The sequence below is a fragment of the Heloderma suspectum genome, chromosome 1, assembly GCF_057233095.1.
Source record: "Heloderma suspectum isolate Gila_16-S chromosome 1, 16-S_ref, whole genome shotgun sequence".
In the NCBI taxonomy this organism is placed as follows: Eukaryota; Metazoa; Chordata; class Lepidosauria; order Squamata; family Helodermatidae; genus Heloderma; species Heloderma suspectum.
Window position 1 is genome coordinate 423,933,418 of NC_139458.1, and position 21,186 is coordinate 423,954,603.

At 46.4% G+C, this 21,186-nt stretch overlaps 1 protein-coding gene and 1 pseudogene across 2 annotated transcripts in view; both read right to left on the reverse strand.

The window, feature by feature from the left end:
- The window catches only part of LOC146360254 (ankyrin repeat and SOCS box protein 3-like), a 33,394-nt pseudogene extending 26,157 nt beyond the window's left edge, over positions 1–7,237 (reverse strand). The window contains exons 1-2 of the transcript XR_014786132.1: positions 4,065–7,237; positions 2,506–2,711 (exon numbers count right to left, since the gene is read on the reverse strand). The product of XR_014786132.1 is annotated as an ankyrin repeat and SOCS box protein 3-like (transcript). The remainder of the gene's footprint in view (positions 1–2,505; positions 2,712–4,064) is intronic.
- A 7,255-nt stretch (positions 7,238–14,492) lies between these two features.
- The window catches only part of ASB3 (ankyrin repeat and SOCS box containing 3), a 77,080-nt gene continuing 70,386 nt past the window's right edge, over positions 14,493–21,186 (reverse strand). Inside the window, 3 exon segments of the mRNA XM_084829236.1 lie at positions 14,493–16,552; positions 16,555–16,787; positions 19,999–20,132. Coding sequence (XP_084685362.1) covers positions 16,490–16,552; positions 16,555–16,787; positions 19,999–20,132 — 430 coding nt within the window. The 3' untranslated portion in view covers positions 14,493–16,489.

Here is a 21,186-nt window from a genome sequence, read left to right on the forward strand (position 1 = left end):
ATGATAGGGGTCTACAAAATTATGCATGGTGTGGAGAATGTGGATAGGGAGAAATTTTTCTCCCTCTCTCAAAATACTAGAACCCAGGGTCATCCTGTGAAGCTGACTGGGGGGAGATTCAGGACAGATAAAAGGAAGGACTTCTTAACACAGTGCATATTTAAACTCTGGAATTTGCTACCACATGATGCAGTGATGGCAATCAATTTGGATGGCTTTAAAAGGGGGTTGGACAAATTCCTGGAGGAAAAGGCTATCAATGGCTACCAGTCTTGATGGCTTTGTGCTACCTCCAGTACCAGAGGCAGTGAGCCTATCTACACCAGTTGCTGTGGAACATGGGTGGGAGGGTGCTGTTGCACTCATGCTCTGCTTATGGGTTCCTGGTCAACAGCTGGTTGGTCACTGTGTGAACAGAATGCTGGATGAGATGGACCCTTGGTCTGATCCAGCATGGCTCTTCTTATGTTCTAATTGATAACACCGAGAGAGAGAGAGAGAGAGAGAGAGAGAGAGAGAGAGAGAGAGAGAGAGAGTTAAATGTAAGGGATTATTTAGCTGTCTTAGACACAGGGATGGATTTGCCTCTTATAAACCATCAACTGGTTAAGAAAGAGGACATTTTACCTCAGAAACATGTCACTAACAACGGCATTACTGGCAAACCTACTCAGATTCCGTTGGCACGAGTCACTGTGTCACGGAGAGGATCATAGAATAGAATAGTAGGGTTGGAAGGGGCCTACAAGACCATCGAGTCCAACCCTGAGGGATCTGAGGGAACGTATGAAGTGGGGGTGAATTCTGAACAAAGTGAGCCCTTTGTGTTGGGCCGAGATATTATGACATCTGGGAGACAAGCATTTTTAGTCACAAGACCACAAACTAAGGCCAGAAAGTCAGATCCAACAGATGAGGCCTACACACAGCCATCTACAGTAGGAGGCCTGCCCTGTAACAGACACAGCCATCGAGGCCTACTCCTAGTCAGACGCGTCGCATAGCAACCAGAGGAGGCTACTGTATGTCTGAGCTCCTGGAAGGCAGGTTCGCCAGTTGACAGCAAGTTCAGGATCTGCTACGGACAGCAACCGTAACAGATCCTAGCCTGCAGTTTTTGTGGTCTCAAGCTGTACAGAAAGAGGCTCAGTTCAGTGAGTCACAAAGAGAGCACATTTGGGGGATAAGAGGCTGCTTTATGGGAAATGGCTACCTGCAAACAGGGGAGAGGCAGCTAGTTGTCCCTAAACCACATAGGGATCACCTCAAGTCTCTGGCTCATGAAACTCCCTGGGCTGGACATGTGAGGGCTGGCAAAACACAACAGTGTTTACTAGCCGATTTCTACTGGCCCAATACTGCACAGGAAGCAACCAATTACTGCAAGTCCTGTACAGTCTGCCAGAAGGTGGGGGACGCAGGAGGACAGGCGAGAGTTTCTTTAAATCCCTTGCCTTTAATTGGCCAGCCGTTCTACACAGCGGCCATAACGTTGCTGGACCATTGTGGGAGGAGAGCTTTTCCTTTGCAGGGGGTTCAGCATTGAAAAAAGGACTGCAACACGGACATTTTGACAACAGTGTTTTGGACTCACATTATGAACTGGACTCGTAACGCATTTACCTGCACCATTCAAGCTCCAGATCCATACTTGGTGGGCAAGTAACGTCCTCCGCTTGAGGGGTAGGGGCGGAATATTGTGACAAAAGCACAATGCTCGCCATGTGGAGTTTATATTAATGTTTATATGCGTTTGCAGTGTTAAATAGGACTCAGGTAAGCTAGGACTAACTGGTAGCGAGCGCGGGAAAGGTGGGCGGTGTGTGTGTGTGTGTTTGTGTGTGAATGAGTGAGAGGAGAGAGAGGAGACTGAGCTTATAAAAGACGAGCAGGCGTTGATTAGATAGGGATAGAGAGAGGGTTTGGAGACAGGGCCTCAGGGTTTGGTTAAGCTACATCCAGACAGTGGAGTTGTGGGAATAGGAGTTAGAGGGGGTAGAGTAGGCAGGGTAAGACTGAGAAATCAGTGATCAATTATAAGAGATAACATCTCTTGTATTAAATAAACTTTGTTTCTAAATTGTAAAATCCCACATCTTGTTCATCTTTCTGCGCTACCAACAGTGTTCATATTTCTGGGGTACTTCTCCGGGTTGGGTAAAGGGAACCAATTAGGCATACTGGGTGTCACTTTTACCTGGTGAATTTGGGGGCTCGAGCTTGTGGGACAGTGAGGACAGCTGTCCCAAAATGGAGGCAGACTGACCTGAGGGAAGGTTATGTCACAGCCACCCCTCCAGTGGTAGCCATTTCGTGAGAGTGCCCACAACACTCTCTCAAAAGTCCCCACCGACTCAAAGGGGTTGGGGAACCTCTGCTGCAGATCCTGACTTCCGGGCCCTTCTGAACTCTAATACTGGAGAAAGGAGCGCACCCCAAGAACACAGATGCTGGCCTTCCTTGCGTTATTGTATTCTTCCTATACAAGACCCCATATTTCTTTACCTGCACGAATTAAGAGCTTCAGACACTCGCTTGCATTGTGAAATGATGCTTCATGGATTGCCATCCAACCCCTATTATCAGGAACATCGATGCTGTATCCCCGCTTGAGTAGCTTCTTCAGACGTTTGGCATTGCCTTCTCTAGCTGCAAGCCCAACAGCTGAGCATCTGTCAGAACTGGCTTCTGTAAAGTCCATTCTAACAGGCCTAGCAAAAGGGAGAGGGAGGGAGAAAACGAAACTACACATACTTTGAAGTTATTGCAGGTCAGTAAGGCTGTCTCTACATTAAAGGATATTCTGCAGCCTTACCAGGGCATGTTGTGGCGCAATGAGGGTGTGCTCTTTCACAAGGCAGAAGTGAAAACGCCATTTCCTGGCAGCCATACTGGGCTTCCCATGGTTTGTAATGGAACAAACCATCTAATGGCTGCTGAAAACTCACTTTTTTACTTCTAGCTTTTTTCTGGGGGGGTTGTATGGCGCAATTTCCCGGTGAAGGAGCAGGAGACATTCTAAAGGTTGACAACGGCATGCACTGGACCTGCAAGCTTCCGTGAGTAGCCAATCACGAGCACACAATAAATTCCTCGTGTAGAAACAGCCTAAGTCAACCATTGTCTAAGCAAAGATAATAATATACACTGGAGTATAAATCTTCTCAGTCACACTTATCTGACGGGAGCCTCCTTTATAAGGAGGCTATAATACACTTGTAGTATAATAATACACTTGTAGTATTGCTGAGCCAAGTATCCCCCATCTTGTAACTGTGCATTTGGTTTCTTTTTTCTAGGTGCAGAACTTGGCATTTATCCCTGTTAAATTTCATTCTGTTGATAGGCTGGAGCACTGGGCAGAAAACAACAGAATGAAATTTAACAGGGGTAAAGATCACTTTGAATTTTGTTTCTGTCTTCCAGGAGATTAGCTATCCTTCCCAATTTTGTATCATCTGATAAGCATTCCCTGCACCTCCTCCTCCAAGTCATCAATAAAAATGTTGAAGAGCACTGGGCCCAGGACTGAGCCCTGTGGTACCCCGCTCGTTACCTCTCCCCAGCTTGAGAAGGTCCCATTGATAAGCACTCTCTGAGTCCGATTCTGTAGCCAACTGTGGATCCACCTGATATGTGTTTCATCTAGCCCATTTTTAGTTACTTTGCTAATCAGGATATTCTTACGAAGTACCCAAAAATTCTGCTGATCTGGGAAAATGTGGCCTATATCTGGATGGGGACTGGGGGGGTTTCAGTCTTGGAGGAGGGCAGAAAAGCAGGTCCCATAGGACATCGAGGCCTTGCACAACCCAAGAAGAGATGCAGACTTCTTGCATAAACTTTCTGGCCAGCCACTGTGTTCTGATTGCCTTAATTCCTCAGGTACCACTTGCAAATTTCAGATCTTGCCTCAGGACAACTACAGAAGCCTCCACCATGAAAATATTTTATGCTGATTTCTAACCTTCCTGCTATGCCAAATAGAAAGGCAAATAAAGAATTCAACGTCTTAAAGCTGTAAGACCCTGAAAACCCAATATTGTACAAGCAAGCATACGTACATTGCTCTTTTGCCACCTTTGTTTAAGACCATCACCAAATCCCCCTAGCCATCTTGCTCTCCTGGACCTGTGAAAGCCAGAAATATGCACCTGTAAGGATTTTCTTGGGCCTTGCAATTTACATTTGAGTACAATATGGGGAGGGGGTTAAAAGCTAATGGGCAACAGGGCAAGTAGGGGAGTAAGATCCGCTGTATTAAGATCCACATGGTTGAAGCCAGGGTTCAGAGTGGGAGAAAGTCCCTTTACTGTTTTGAGTAAAGTAGTGCTTTGTGAGTATGGCTTTGCTTTGTTGAAGGGCTGTGTGCTTATTAAACTTTTCTTTATCTTTCTTTAATAAATGCATTTCACTTATGTCATTGTTTTAATCCTTATTTATAGAATTTAAGTAAATCTGGCTGAATGTGAACACTCTGGTCTCAGTCCCCAAAGGAACCACACCTACCACATCAGGGCCAAACTCAGGCTATTTAAAGTAGGTGTGCCTAGGTACCCAATACCAGAGACCTTGAAATTTTAGCCTCCAGTTTTTCCCTTACACACTCATCAACTCCGATCTTTTCCACACATCAGGAAAGAGAATCCCAGTGTCTTCTTTCTTCCTTTAATGTCTGACACCAAAAAATCCATTTTCCCACATCCATCTTGGAAGAAAGACTTATTTTGTTTTATTCTGATTACTATATCCTGAGAGAAAAAGGATAAAAACAGCAACCCAAATTCATAGAACATGCAGCGAGGGAGAGAAGAAAAGAGGACTCCTTCCATCCTTTCTGCTCAGAAGAGCAATCCCCCTGCCCTTTCCTCCCCTCTTTCTCCCCTACTTTCCCTGAGAAGGAACTCAACAGACCTTCCCATCACTTCACAAATCAGCAGATAAGTAGAGGTAAATCTTTGCATCATCTTCTATTTTCCTTCTCTCTTTTCTTCCCTTTTCCTAATATTCAACGCAATACCAAACTCCAAAACTCCTGGATGTCAGGGTGGAAACAGAGCCAATAGAATCCCAGAGCAGTTCTGATTCTGAGGAACAGCAATCCGTGGGAGAGGAGCGAGCTCATCCCTCACAGGCACAGCAGCTGGCAGAGATTCCTCCTGCTGGCATTCCTGAGATAGTGACCCTGGCAGTGAGAGAGTGTGGGAGGGGGGCTTGCTAGACGCTCAATGCAGACGCAGGGACCAACAAGCGATGGAGGGCGCGGAAAGGAGGTGTAGCGCCAATTTGGCACACAAGCAACAGTCGTGTCCCGTGGACCCAAGGGAAAGAGGGAGGAACTCTCCCTAGCCCATAAGTTGAGGGTCTGCAAGTGATTTTCCTTCAAACGGGGACCAACTGCCTAACCTGGAGCATAGGCTACTCTGGTGTTCATTGCTTAGTCGCTGGTGATTAGCATCTGAGTCATTAAGTTGTAAAACGATTAAAGCCTTGAAAAGAATCCTTTTGTCTGTGTCTTGAGTTGGCTATTGGAGTAGACTGAAAGAGGCCGCTAGGGCGCTCCTGACACTGGGCTTTTGCTGTTTCTCCATCCACTTTCTCCCAAAACCCTGCATTTGCTCTAAAACTCTCTCATAATCGCCCCCCCCCCAGTCTGTTACTCTCCCATTCAAAAATATCAAGCTGGAAGTTCCTTCTCTCCACCCCCCACTTTCACTCTCTTCCTCCATGATCAGCTAAATATACACACATGCGCACACACATAGACAGAGATAACATTTTCTATGCATCCCAGTGTACTATTGACTTTATATGCTTATCTTTAACCTTCTTAATGTTGATGTATGAGTCTAATTCCCCAAATGTATGTATAGTTCTAACTTCCCTGATATGTGATTTTAATTCATTTTAAATTCTTCTTTAATAAATCAAAGAATTGCTTTCAAAGACCCTCTTGCAGTCTTTGACTCTCTCAGCCTTTGGGTGTATCAGTGTTTCCTAAGCGCCCAGAGTTCAACACCAAAAGATCCCTCATGTATGTGTTTGGTTTACATGTACGTGATATGCATGTCCACATAAAGCATACTTTGTAACAATATCATGGGGCACTTTGCTGAAAGCTTTGCTGAAGTCGAGATATATTATGTCCACAGCATTCCCACACTCCACAATGGAGATTACCTGATGAAAAAATGAGATCAGATTAGTCTGGCAGGATTTGTTCTTGAATCATGTCTGTTTATATTCAAATGGGTGACCAGCCAGATGGGTGATTAATAAATATAATAAATAAATAAATAAATAAATAATGAATTTAGCATCATAGCCACATCTGTTTGTACCATTATCTTCAAAGTGGAGGCTTTTATTACCCAGTAATAAATTACATTAAAATAAGAACATCCAAGTGACATGTGCCATTCTAGCTGATGTCTGTATGATAGCTGGGAAAATTTATGGCTAATAGCACACTATAACAATTTCAGCCACAGATGAAAGAGGCATGTGCACCCCCAACATTTGGGAGGCTCTCGGAAGGTGCCCCCATTCCAGATTGCTCTTTGAACTCCCCTGATTTTTTAAAAAAACCTCTAGGATTGTATGGTAGACACTTTTAAAAAGACAGCTTCTCTGTAAAGCAGCTTGCACCAAATCCCTGAGTTGTTGGGCAGTTCTGTAAGGGCCCTTCTAAGGAAGAACTAGTCAGAAAGTCAAGTGTACAAGATTTTGTTAGGTCATCACCATATTTTTTTAAAAATATAGCCTAAAACAAGGACAGGCAGCAAGCCCAGTCTTGGAATTGACATACCCTTTTGAAACCTAGGAAGGAAGTGTTAAGAATTCCAGTCAAGCTACTGACCTGTGGCTATGGAAAGCTTAATTTGAGGAATAGTGTTTTTTTAAAGAACATATGATTAAGTTAGTGCTACTCCACAGTTGGTAAATCAGGGAATTTTACTGTGTCTGCATTAGGCTGAGAATAAAACCTAGAGATTAAGTATAAAAACAGACCAAGCGGTTAGCCCTTCCTCTTTCTCGGTAAGTGCATTTCGAAAGCTACCTGCCATGTATAATATCTCACAGGTCCGAGCACTCAGGCTGTTGACTAGACAGGTCCCAGAGCCCTGTGGTTCAACAATTACATGTACATCCAGATGTGCTCCTGCCCTTCATCTCTTACCACACATGTGCTGGTCCCTTTGCCCAAGGCACGTTGTGGCTTGAAAGGGGGCTGGCATTACAGCTGAAAAAATGATTTCCCAGATTTGTGTGTTCAGTTCAACCCTAACTCATGAACTACCGTAGGTTTTGCCACTGATATCACAGGTTTTGTTAGGAAGGGTATGGAGACTCTGGTGTTCATCAACACTGGAGTTGTAAGATAAGGTTTCCCCACATGTAGAGCATGGGGATACACCAGCGCACGCCCACACACAGTGGGTTTGCTCAGAAGAATACCATGATAACAACAGATTCCCCCTCCAAGGCATAGTTCATGCTGGGGGTGGGTGCCTGGAGGTGAAGGGCTCATGCCTGGGGTGGGGGCTCCAGGCTGGGGACAGTGATTTGGGAAGGAGCTCATGCCTCGGTCTGCTGGGTGGGGGCTCGTGCTAGGGATGGGTGCCGGGGGTCAGGGCTCATGCCAGGGGTGGGGGGTCTGGGGTAGAGTTTGGTTGGAGGCTCCAGGGTGGGGAGGGCAGTTGAAGAGGCAGTTTGGGGGGTTCATACCTAAGTCTCTGCAGTGGCGGCAAAGTAATGACCTTCCCTACTCACCTTTTAAACATGACTTACACGGTGCGCTTGGCACTCCTTTACATCCAGGTTTGCCGCCAAAGGAGACACACCCCCATTCCTCAAAGCAACAACAAACAGCTTGGAGAGATGACAGTGCCATTTCTGAAGTGATAATGGGGGGGGGGTTAAGGCTAATTATGTCATTAATTTCCGGTCATTTCCCAACAAGCTCTCAATTGCATTACCAAGTCAATAGCTGGTATCAGCTTGCTGTCACCTCTCTTCTTCCAGCCACGAAACGATGCTGTGTCATATTCCTTCCGCTAGAGCATAGTATTCATATGGGGATGCAGAGACAAGCGGAGACCTTTATTGACTCGAAATAAATAGCTTGTGAAGTTTATTCCCCAGCCAAACATTCAACATTCCTCGACGGGTTTTAACTGTCCTGCGCACTGGCATCTGAAGTGGATTTATCGCCAGTCAATAAGCAGCTCAGCTTCCACCATAAACTATAGAAACAAACATGCACTGTGCCAGGAAATGATTTCTCAACATGCAAAAGATTTGTGCTTTGGGAAAGAGGCAAGGTGGTCGGAAAACGTTCTTACTCCCGTCCCCTTCCAGAATCCAGTACAAACTCCTTGTCTTTGTCCTCCAGTTTCTCCATGGCTTTGCCCTTCCTTTTCTTTCGTGTCCCTCTTTCACAATATACGCCACCCCTGTGACCATCACTCCACCGTCAGCCACCCAAACATCTCCTGCTCTCTTAAATGACTCTGCCCACCTTGTCTTGCGGCCCCTTATACCGGGAACCTCTGCCCGGAACATCTCTCTCCCTCAGAACCCACCTATTCCAACAAGTGTCAAGCCTAAACCCTTAAGTCAGGGTTGAGGAACGTGTGGCCCTCTAAGCATTGGTGGACAGCATCCCCCATCAGCTCTAACCAGCACAGCCAAGTGTGAAGATGATGGGAACATCTGAAAGGACACAAGTGCCCACCCCTGCCTTAAGTCCTGATTCCCAACCGAACAGAACCTAAGTTGTCGTAACCGCATTGGCTCATGATTGTATGTATGTATGTATTTATATGTCCCATCTTTCTGTCAAAGAGTAGTGCTGAAGGAGACTACCAATAAAATCCGCATTAAAAACAAAATCTTCATTAAAATGTAATGTAAAAACAAATACATAAAAACACTATTAGAAACACAAACATAAAAGAAATAAGGAACACCAGCCACTTTTTTAAAAGCCCTCCAGCAACAAACCAGCTTATATGCCAAAGGCCTGTCTAAATAACAACATCTTTGCCTGTCAGCGGAAGGATGACACAGAAGGAGCCAACCTAACCTCCTGCAGCAGGGAGTTCCAGAGCCTGGGAGCAGCCACCAAAAAGGCCCTCTCTTGTGTTCCCAGCAAATGTACCTCTGATGGTGGCGGGACTCAGAGATGGGCATCCCTTGAAGATCTCAAAACCCAGTCAAGCTAATATGGGAGAAGACAGCCTTTCCGGTAGCCTGGTCCCAAGCTGATATTCACCCCTTTAGTTTGCCTCTCCATGCCCTTTTTCGTCTCTGCCACACATTCACTTTAGACTGAAAGTTCCTTGGGTCAGCCCTTTTTTTCTTTTTTGCTTCGAAAACTCATTCAGCACCAAGCACGTTGACGGCACTGTTGAAATACCTCCTTTGTAACCTTTGAAAGATACAGAGAACTACGTCCCCGTTTCGCTCTGTAGGGCACAAACTGATCAATGGACGCGGGAGGACATTGGACAAAGCGGGGGGGGCTGTTATTGTCCTGAGCAGCATTCCCAGAAGGGGTTACTGAACATGCCTGTTGGCCCCTCCTCAAAAGGATTGCAGAAGGGAGCAGGCTGTGGGCTTGCAGCCTGGGCTTGCTCTCTTCTCCTGCCCACTGCAGTTTCCCCAACCTTGTGTGCAGTGTGTTAGGTGTATTAGGCTACAACTCCCATTATCCCCAGCTAAGAGGCTGGCTGGGGATAATGGAACCAGGAGTTGCAGTCCAACACATTTAGAGGGGGCCAGGTTGGGGAAGGCTCTCCAGCTGTTTCCTCTTCTCCTCTGCCATCCCTTTTTACCTGAAGTGGTCAACCTGTATCTGGGCTGCACTATCCGAGCTTGTACCATTTTCATACTAGAAGTGAGTGGCACAGCTGAGGGAATGCTCATCCATACGGAACACTGCCTGCGCATAAGAACACTGCCTGAGCATGACTGGGGGAAGGGAAGGCAAGAACAGGGCTGATGGGAATTGTAGTCCAACTTGGCCAGAAGGGGGGTGCTTCAGAATATATATTTCATTTTTATGTATCTCTTACATTTTCTATCCCGCTCTTCCTTCAAGGAGCTTGGAGTGGCATAGATCTTCCTCCAAACATTCTTCCCTTCCAACAACCCTGTGCAGTAGGCTGAGAGACTGTGGCCCAAGGTCACACCCACCTCCACCCCCTGAGGTTCCTCACTGAGTGAGGATTTAAATCCGAGTCTCCCTAATCCTGATCTATGAAGGTTCTGCCTCCCTCGACCATCGCCAACAGTAGTCATTCCAGCAGGCTATCACAAAGGGAAATGAGAGGGCAAGAGAGGCCATTCTACCAATCCTGCTGAAAGACTACTTAATCTTCTTTCTCCCCCCCGCCACCCCTTTCTCCTTGTGTGTCGTGTCTTTTTAGACCCCAAGCCTGCGGGAAGGGACTGTCTTGTTTTACTCATTGCATGTAATCCACCCTGGGAACTTTCTGGGCTGAGGCGCACTATGAAAATAATTCAAATAACTAAATAAATAATCTGATACACCAACCACTTCACTGCATTTTGCAGTGATAGCAAAGTCAGAAATAAAAAGCTAAATCAGTACCGTTTAAATTTAGCGGAGTGCGGGAGTCCTTCTCTCCCCGCCCCCACCCCCACCCCCGCCCTTTCCAGTAGCCAAAATCAAGTCTATCCATTTGATTTGTTTAAAAAAAGGAAAAAGTCAAGATTTCAACAGCAGAAGAATACCGCAGCACGGCAAATACAGAAAGACATTGTTCCTGTCTAGGCTTCCACCTTCTCATGCTCTCAGCCTGAATGGCATATCAAATATTTATGCTCACTCCGGTTAGCATAAAACTGCTCTCGTTGCAATTTCTCCCCAGAGTGGGATTGCGTTGTCAGAGGAGCCGCTCTGTATGTTCAGCCATTTGTGATGCAAATCCATCCTTCAGTGCTAAAAAACCTGGAGGCTGCAAGAAGAGAAGCGGGGAAAGGTCAGGGGAATCAATCTGAGGAGAGGCCTTGAAAGAAATCATTGGAAACACGTTTTGCACCGGGGGGGCTCTCTAGAACTGTGGCCGCTGCAGGTTGTGCGTATGCCAAAATGCATTTTAGAAACAACAACAGGAGTCCTTATGAAAAAGCTTCTCTGGCTCTAGACGGGAAGGGACAGTGGTTGATGGTCAGGCAAGGCAAGGCAAGGCAAGGCAAGGCAAGGCAAGGCAAAGCATATATTCTGGAGTAACCTAACTGTCATGCCCCCATTGGACTCCTCCTCCTAGGAGAAAGAGTTAGAGGTCCCAACAGAGGATGATACCCAGTTCCTGCCAGGGCTCTCTCCGCAACAGGGGCCTGAGTCCATGGAGAAGCCTCCAAGCCACTCAGGAGCATGGAGACTCTGCCTCAGAGGAAGAGGCTGAGAACCCCCCACCAAGTCCCAGGGAGAGATGGTGCCAGAGGAGGCAGGCCCAACTCAAAGAACCTTGGCAAAGTGCCAGGCTGCAGCAGAGGTCTAATTGGGAGGAAGGGGGCTCCTTATGAGTAGGGCGCTGACCTGAGGGCTCTAACGTACTGCAGCTGAGCCCTGGGTGGGGGCAACAGCTCTGCTGTTAAATGCCTTCAGTGTCTCTCTAGCCAGTGCTGGAAACAATGCCGTTCCAGCAGCTCTAGTGCCCTGTACCTTGACCTGTGATGGCTGCTCTGTGATACTGATCCTTGGACTCTTTCTTGATTCTGCTTCTAGACTGTGTAATATATCTGAGTTCCTCACTTGGTTTTGATCCCTACCTGATCTTTTGACCACTCCTGCATTAGCCTGACCCTGTGTATCTGACTGCTTGCCTGTGCTCAACCATTTGCCTGCTTAAGTGACCACTCTCTTGTTTATGTCCCTGCATTGGCTAGCAAAGAGCCAGTTTAGAGTGGGACAGTAAGCCAGGCATATTGTATCACTGGAATATAACAATAACATTAGCTAGGACTGGTAAGTGCACAAAGCACTGCACATACAGTATCTCAGTAAACTTTACAAACAACCCTGCAAAGCAAGAGTGTTGAACCTCAGGCCTGCAGGCCAAATTTAGCCCACCTGTGGTCCAATCCTGCCCTCCAGGGTTCCCCTTTCCTCTGCCCCCACCTCCTCTCCTCCAAACACTGAGCATTTGGTGGTTTCCTGTTTTTTGCACGTTTCCCCCTCCTGTTCTAAGGCTTAGTTACTGGCAGTGAGAGTTAAAGCTAAAATATGCCACTATTTTTGGAAATGTGAACTGGCCCCTTTTCCCTTGGTCCCGCCCACCACTGGAATGCAGCCCCTGAGAGCTTCTCTGAAATGGATTTGGCCCTCGGGACAAAAGAGGTTCAACACCCTTGCTGTAAAGATAGGCTAGTTTTACAATCCCTATATTGCAGATGGGATAGGATGGGGGATGAAGTGAAGACACAGTTGCTTGCCTATGGCTAGCTACTGGTTTTACAGCTGAGATCCTATTCCCCATCTTACATGGCCTTCCTCAACCTGGTGCCTTCCTGACTTCTTGGACTATAACTCCCAGCATTTGAAATCATTGGCTGCGCTGGCTGGGGCAGATGGAAGTTCAAATCCAAAACATCTGGAGGGCCCCAGGTTAGAGCAGGCCACCTTACACTCAGCCATAACACAACAGGAAACATTGTATGTTTAGTGTTTGTGTAACTGTAGTCCCATTGAAATCAATGTTTCTTAAATTAGCCATGACTAACTTCTCTCACTGATTTCAATGGGACTGAAACATGAGTGACTTCCTCTAGAACCAAACCCAGATATCCTTCTTTAGAAAGAAAGCATCCTGCTTGCTTATATACAGTCAGGGCCAGAAATATTGGAACAAGGATAACGGTTTTGGCATTTGGCCTCTGTACACCACCACATTGAAGTTGAAAGGAAACACACCCAGATGGGAGCGAAGTCAGGACTTTCAGCTGTAATTCAAGGGGTTTGACAAAAGTGGGGCACTAACCATTCAGGAAGGACAGCCAGTGGCATACACACACACCCATCGTTGGTGGCTCATAAGTAATGGAACAAATGGCTGACAAGCAGCTGCATGGCCAGGTGTGGCCTGTTTCCTGGGTACCCCATAAACAATCAAGCAGATAAAATGCCTGGAGGTGGTTCTGTTACATTTGCATTTGGTAGATGTTCACTGGAACTCCCAACATGAGGTCCAAAGAGGTGTCCATGCGAGTGAAGGAGGCCATCATTAGGCTGAGGAAACAAAATAAACCCATCAGAGAGATAGCAAAAGCAGTGGGAGTGGCCAATACACCAGTTTGGAACATCCTGCAAAAGAAGGAATCAACTGGCAAGCTCAGCAACAGCAAAAGGCCTGGAAGACAACTAAAATGGATAACTGCAGAATTCTGCTCATGGTGAAGAGGAACCCTTTCACAACATCTAGCCAGGTCAAGAACGCTCTTGCGGAGGTAAGCATGTCATTGTCAACATCTACAGTCAAAAGACGGCTTTATGAAGATAAATACAGAGGCTTCACAACAAGGTGCAAACCACTGGTAACGCTCAAGAACCAAAAGGCCAGATTAGCCTTTGCCAGCAAACACCTAAAAAAGCCTGCCCAGTTCTGGAATAAGATTCTTTGGACTGATGAAACCAAGATTAACTTGTACCAGAATGATGGGAAAAGTATGGAGAAGGAAAAGAACAGCTCATGATCCAAAGCATACCACATCATCTGTCAAACATGGTGGAGGCAGTGTCATGGCATGGGCATGTATCGCTGCCAATGCAACCGGGTCACTGGTGTTTATTGATGACCTGACTGCTGATAAAAGCAGCAGGATGAATTCTGAACTGTATAGGCCTATACTTTCTGCTCAGATTCAGCCGAATGCTGCCAAAGTGATAGGACGCCACTTCATATTGCAGATGGAGAATGACCCAAAACATACAGCAAAAGCTACCCAAGAGTTTCTCAAGGCAAAGAAGTGGGTTGTTCTTCAATGGCCAAGTCAGTCACCTGCTCTCAACCCAATAGAGCATGCTTTTCACTTACTGAAGACCGAGGGCAGAAAGACCCACAAACAAGCATCACCTGACATAGAATCATAGAATAGTATCATAGAATAGTAGGGTTGGAAGGGGCCTACAAGGCCATCGAGTCCAACCCCCTGCTCAATGCAGGAATCCAAGTCAGAGCATCCCTGACAAATTGGCTGTCCAGCCTCGTCTTGAAGGCCTCCAGTGTGGGAGAGCCCACCACCTCCCCAGGTAATTGGTTCCATTGTCAATATTAGGACATGATATTGGTTTGTTCCATTACTTATAAGCCACCAACGATGGGTGTGTGTGTATGCCACTGGCTGTACTTCCTGAATGGTTAGTGCCCCACTTTTGTCAAACCCCTTGAATTACAGCTGAAAGTCCTGACTTCCCTCCCATCTGGGTGTGTCACCTTTCAACTTCAATGTGGTGGTGTACAGAGGCCAACTGCCAAAACAGTTATCCTTGTTCCAATATTTCTGGCCCTGACTGTATGAAGGCCAGCCCTGCCTCAAGCAACTGATTGCTTAGAGATATGGAAAATGTGGATATATGAAGTTGTCCTACATCAAATCAGAACACTGATCCATCAAGCTTAGTATTATCTCCTCTGATTGGCAACAAATCTCCACAGATGGCCCTGACTGTATACTATTTCATTTTTATCTCACCCTTCCTCCAAAGAGCTTAGGACAACAAACAGCATTCCCCACACACTCCGTTTTATCCTCACAACAATCATATGAGATAGATCGAGCTGACAGACAATGACTGCCCAACATCATCTGGCAACCTTCATGACCAAGTAGGGATCTGAAGCCAGGTACCTCCCCCTTTCCAAGTCCAACATTTCTACCCATCACACTACAGAACTGTGAGCAGATCTAACAAACATTTAAACTTTAGAGTAAGTATTCCCAGACATTTGATCTCTGCTAATTTGAAGGTAGGCTGTGTTTAATACCGTTTAAAAACACAGAAAAAGTATGAAAGAATTCAGTCGAATAGTTGGAGAAATAATGTAAGAATATAAGAGACCTTCTGCAGGAAGTCAAAGATGTTTCTATTCAGGCAGGCCTTTGGCATTTATCCCCTTCATGGATCACTGCCTTGTTGTGGCGAAGGGGCTTGCGTAACTCAGTGAAGCCATAATCTATGCCGTGCAGGGCCACCCAAGACGGACAGGTCATGGCAGAGAGTTCTGACAAAATGTGGTCCACTGGAGAAGGAAATGGCAACCCACTCCAGTATTCTTGCCAAGAAAACCCCATGGAATGTATCACAAGGCTAAAAGAGATGACGCCGGAAGATGAGCCCCTCAGGTCGGAAGGTGTCCAATATACTACTGGGGAAGAGCAGAGGGTATTTCCAAGTAGCGACAGAAAGAGTGAAGCGGCTGGGCCAAAGCCGAAAGGACACTCAGCTGTGGATGTGTCTGGTGGTGAAAAGAAAATCCGGCATTTATGCTGGTCTGCTGCTGGAGAGGTTTTAAATGGCTAGTGCTCTTTATTTCTTTTATTGTTCTGTTTCCAATAGCATTTTTAATTTATCTATTTCTATTTTATGTTTTAATGAAGATTTAGTTTTTAATCCAGATTTTATTGAATGCCACCTTCAACGCTGTTTTTTGGCAGAAAGGCGGGATATTAAATAAACAAATAATAAACAATCATGAGCCAATCTGGTTATGCCAACTTAGGTTTCCCTTCAGTTGGAAATAAGGACTGGGGGGGGGGGGCAGATATTGGGGCTCTCCAGATATCTGTACTTGGGGCTCTCCAGATATCTGGCCTACAACTCCCATCATCCCCTACCATTGGTTACTCTGGGTGGTGCTGATAGGAGCTGAAAAAAACATCTGGAGGCCAAACGTTGCCCACCCTTGCTCTAGGTAACGGGCTCCATTGTCAAACTGCGCTTACCTTCGAGAACTTTCTCCTAAAAGTAAGCTATAACATCGAAATTGTGGAGGGGTGTGTGGACAGCAATGGCCATGTTTCAACATACACGAACATATGAAGCTGCCTCATGCCGGGTCAGACCATTTGTCCCATCTAACCTAGTATTGTCTCCTCTGATTGGAAGCCTCTTTCCAGGGTCCAAGTTGGAATACCCACGATACTTTAACTGGAGATGATTGAGACTATAGAATGGAGGCCGCTGCAGTGATGTCGTCATCAATTCCATTTGTGATTGTGAAGGAAGGCAACAATGTGATACATGGATAAAGCATTGGTCTTTATTTGGAGTGACTCTATTTAGTCCAACACACTCTTTCCCTTCATTTGAATATGGAACTGTTTTAAGGGGAAACAACATGTGAAAGCTAATCAGAAGGCATCCAAACAAAAAGTCTCTGAAGGGAGGATCTCTTACAATGAGCGACAGTAGAGGCGTCGACCGTTGCAGCAACTTCCACCCAGCACCGCCACCAAGTGGTTATGACAGCTGGAAACTGTAAGCACTTTGATTATCCCACATCAGTTCCACGTTTCTCTTCTCTCCGTATTTTCTGGACTGGAAAGAGACAGCTGACCATTTCCTTCGTACACTTCCCCCAGCCTAAGGCAAGAATCCGAAATGGCGTACGTTGTGAAGACGTCTGAGTAGAGTAAAAAGTTCTGCAGGCAAGTGGGTAAGGACAAATGACGGACAAACTGGCCTGATCGCAAGCGATCGCTCGTTAAAAGAGACCGGATCTCCAGGCGACAAAGGTGAGACAAGGGAGGGATAGATTCTGTCACAAAAGAGAAGCAGAATTAATCAGGAGCACAACAACGGTGAGGCTTTCAAGCTCCCTTCGGCCTGAGTGGTCACTACCAAAGGCCAGCAGAGAGAATAACCTTGACAGAAGGTAGCTGAGATTTCAAAAGCCTAACTGGAACAGCCAAGTTGTCCGGCTGCCTCTGATCTGAAACTAGTATGCACTGCCTAGGAAACCGTCTGCCCACCAGTCATTTAGCCCAGCTGGCAATGATTTGCCCAGATCTTGTCTTTGCCAGCCCTTGCTACCCAAGATATCTCCTTTTCAGACTGTACACATCAGAGATTGAACTTGGAACCTTTGGCATGCAACAGACATGCTCTACCGCTAAGCCGAATACCAATGCTGTGGCGTGTGATAGAAGCAAGGGTTTATTGCTGGTGGTTCTGCATCTGTTAGGGTAAAGGGGCAAAACATGGGTGTTTTGATTCCCATACTTGAAGTAAAGGAACGCTTGGGAGCTTGAAGAAACACAGACTTCATTCATTTGTTACACTTACTTGAGAACCACTTTTTAGTCCAGAAGACTTTCAGACAGTGCTGGCCCTACTATGAGGCAGAGTGAGGTGGCTGTCTCAGGCAGCACATATCAAGAGGCAGAGGTCTGGAGCTTAGAGGGCAGACAGAGCTGTGTATGCCTGTGGCCTGCCCTACATTCCCCTAAGCTACCCTGCTGCCCTCAGGTGCAGCAGGGGATGCTAGTCCTGACACCAGTTGAAGTGTTGAAGTCAGATTCAATTGCCAGTCTGGTCGGCTTTTGTACATGGAATGGGCGGAGGTGCCATCTTGTCCTGCACCTCAGGCAACAAAATGTCTTGGGCTAGCCCTTATTTCAAAGCAGCTTACAACAGTTAAACACAACATTCAGGGATTTGGACAAGTCTAGAAAGTTCCTCAACACAGAGAGCGCTTTCACAGTCACCATTGCTGCCTTTTCGTTTTAAAACTTGTGAACATGGTTTAGTACAGGGGCGCAACCATGGGAAAGAGCCACTGTAAGTCAAACGATACTCTCCAGAGAAACCGGTATTTTGCTAAGCCTGCGATTGCTTGCAAACCAATCAGTCTTTAAAAAGATGAGCATCAGCTGTTGCTGACTGTCATTTCCTCCATGGAGAAGCAGTCCTGTACTAGGCTAGCATTTGAACAAATGCAACACCACCACCCCCAATAACATTAGAACATGAGGCTGTTGCACTAACACACAATGGGCACCTAAATGTGTGTGTGTGGGGGGTGAGATTTAAAAATGGAGTGTGCCTGTCTTGTGATACTTCAGATTCAAAGCTTTTACATTCAGAAGAGTTGAGATTGCCTGGGAAATTAAGCAAGGCGTTAGTCTTTGATGGTTTATTAAGGGCTCAATCCTATGCTTGTTTAGACAGAAATACACCCCACCAGCTTTGCTGCCTGGAGAATGCTGGGAGTAGTAGGACTTATTTATTTATTTATTTATTATTAAATTTATTAATCGCCCATCTGGCTGGTCACCCAGCCACTCTGGGCGATGTACAACATACAATAAAACAGTTTAAAACAATAAAATTCTACAATAAAAACATTTTCTAAAATACCCTAACCCACCCCAAATGCCTGCCTGAACAACCACGTTTTTAACGCACGACGGAAGCTCATTAAAAAGGGGGCATGATGGAGTTCCCTAGGGAGGGAGTTCCACAGAGTGGGGGCCACCACAGAAAAGGCCCTCTCCCTTGTCCCCACCAGTCTAGCTGTCCTGGCTGATGGGACAGAGAGAAGGCCATCTGAGGCTGATCTTGTTAAGCGGCCTGTCTGGTGCTGCTGGAGGCGCTCTTTAAGATAGGCTGGGCCGGAACCATATAGGGTTTTAAAGGTCAAAACCAACACCTTGAATTTGGCCCGGAAAACAACTGGTAACCAGTGCAACTCCTTCAGCACTGGAGTGATGTGATCTCGCCGGTGGCTGCCTTTAATCAGGCGAGCCGCCGCGTTCTGTACCAGCTGCAGTTTCCGAACCATCTTCAAGGGTAACCCCACATAGAGCGCATTTCTGTCTAAACATGCATAAGACTGAACCCTAAACTTCTATTCAGCTGAAGCTGTTCTATCATCAGTCTTATGAGACCCTACATGTAAATTTACATATTACATGTTACTTTTTCTTCTTTTTTAAAAAGTAAGGAAATCTCACCACAAGGTGAGAGAGACCTGAAGTCTTCCATAGTTTCACCCATGTTTTGTCAGAACAAAAACTATCTCTAACATGGGTGCAGCCATATAAAAGCCCCTCCATTGAAAATTAAGTCTTCGTGTGTGTTGCTTTATTACACCACGTAAAGGAACATCTATGAGAGCAAGTAACCACAGAGGAATTACTGGGGGCCCTCACCTTGTAGTGACATTTCCCCTTTAGAAAAGGGTTACATAAACACATTTCAAAGCTTCCTGCTTCAGTGGAGAACTTCGCAAGTGCATGTGAAGAGTTAACTCCTCCTTCATGTGGGGACAGCCAGTGTGGTGAAGTGGCTAGAGTGTTGGACTGGGAGTCAGGAGATCCGGGTTCTAGTCCCCACTCACCCATGCCCACTTTGGGCCAGTCACAGACTCTCAGCCCAACCTACCTTACAGGGTTGTTGTGAGGCTAAAATGGAGAGGAGGAGGATTATGTACGCCACCTTGGGTTCCTTAAGGAGGAGAAAAGGTGGGATATCAATGTAATAAATAAATGTGTGTTGCTGCTTTATTACACCACGTAAAGGAACATTTACGAGAGCAAGTAACGACAGAAGAATTTCAGGGGGCCCTCACCTTGTAGTGACATTTTCCCTTTAGAAAAGGATTACGTAAACACATTTCAAAGCTTCCTGCTTCAATAGAGAACTTTGCGAGTGCATAACAGCACGGGAGAGAAGTTCTGTGCCTGCCCAACTTAATACAGCGTGACACTGCACCACCCCTGCTAGCACAGGGCACTCCGATGGCAAGTACCAGGAGCTGTAACACCGGGAGACATTCAGCCTTTCGGCACTGCAGTCCTGTGCAGCAAGGCAGAAACGTTTGCTGTTACTAATGTTAAAGAAAATTATTCTGCATATGTATATATTTTTGAAATACCTGATTACTCCTGTAAGGCCTTCCAGATGGAATTCATGCTATGAAAAACAAATGGAACACATGGAAATGAATGAGCTTGTTGGTCACGTACCAAAGTGACTAGGGGGCACCCACGCTGAGGTTCCTTTGTGCTCGGCAAGGATCTGCTCCACATCCCGAGGAAGCCTCTTCCAGTTAGCAAACTCCAGAAGGAAGTTAAGGGCATCACTGCTTACAGAGAAAACCCTAGCATGGAAGACAATCCAGTTATTCTGGGATCCCGTGTAGAGATTAGTGTTGGACTTTGGCCAGGGAGATCATAGATCAAATAACCTGAATGGGTAACCTTGGGCCAGTCACCATCTTTCAGCCACATTTCCCAGGCCTCGCCCACCACACAGCTCGAGAGAAAGACAGCCTTTGTCTAGTCCTGATGAGGGAAAGGCAGTCCCTTTTTCCATGCCTCTCTCTACACGGAGAAAGGAGTCCAATGACATCGGGGCAGAACTTCAGGATGGAAAGGCCCAGCCCCTGATGTCATCTGGCCTTTGAGGGGGGGCGCCTCAGGAAACAATCCAGACAGGAACCGTTCCCCCACCCCTGCTCTAGGGGAACGTTGGAGCCTTCTGGCTAAAGGTGGCTGCATTCATTTGAAAAGCCGAAGGGAGGACAGCTTGTCCTCCTCAAAAGGATCAAAGGAAAGGGGAACCAGAATGATTCCAGCTGCCAGACATCCCCCTTCCTTGCGCCCCACAGATAGTACAAATGGAAGTAAGCAGTGCGGAATGTGATGCATCATAACTGTGTTGATACTGTCCTTCTGTAATTTAGATACTGGGTGGCCCTGCGTTGTATCTGGGTGGGGTCAGCAGCTTCTGGTTACTGTTGTGTTATATTACTTGAGAAAAATAAAGTCCTTGTCTAACTTCCTGACTGGTGCTTCCTCTGAGCCTTCCGTGTCATGGTGTCAGCACCGGGATACCAACCCACAAGGTTCTTGTTGACCGTCCTGACTGGTGTGTCCTCTAAGCCGTTCATAACAACATCCATAGAGCGTGCCTGGACTGAGAGACAGAAGCAGCTTGGAGCAAGGTCCTTATAGCTAAGGTTTTCAAGGGCCACCAGTGCCGTGAAGGGCCCAGGAGAAGATATCCCTCAGCTGCAACACTATTCCATTCTTCTGAGTGGTTCTGAGCCGTGCTTGGGGCCTGGAGCTTAGGCTCGCCTCAGCTTGGTGAACTTGGCAACGCTCACACACACACTGGAATATCCACGTTGCACGCTGGAAGCAGGCTGCCAG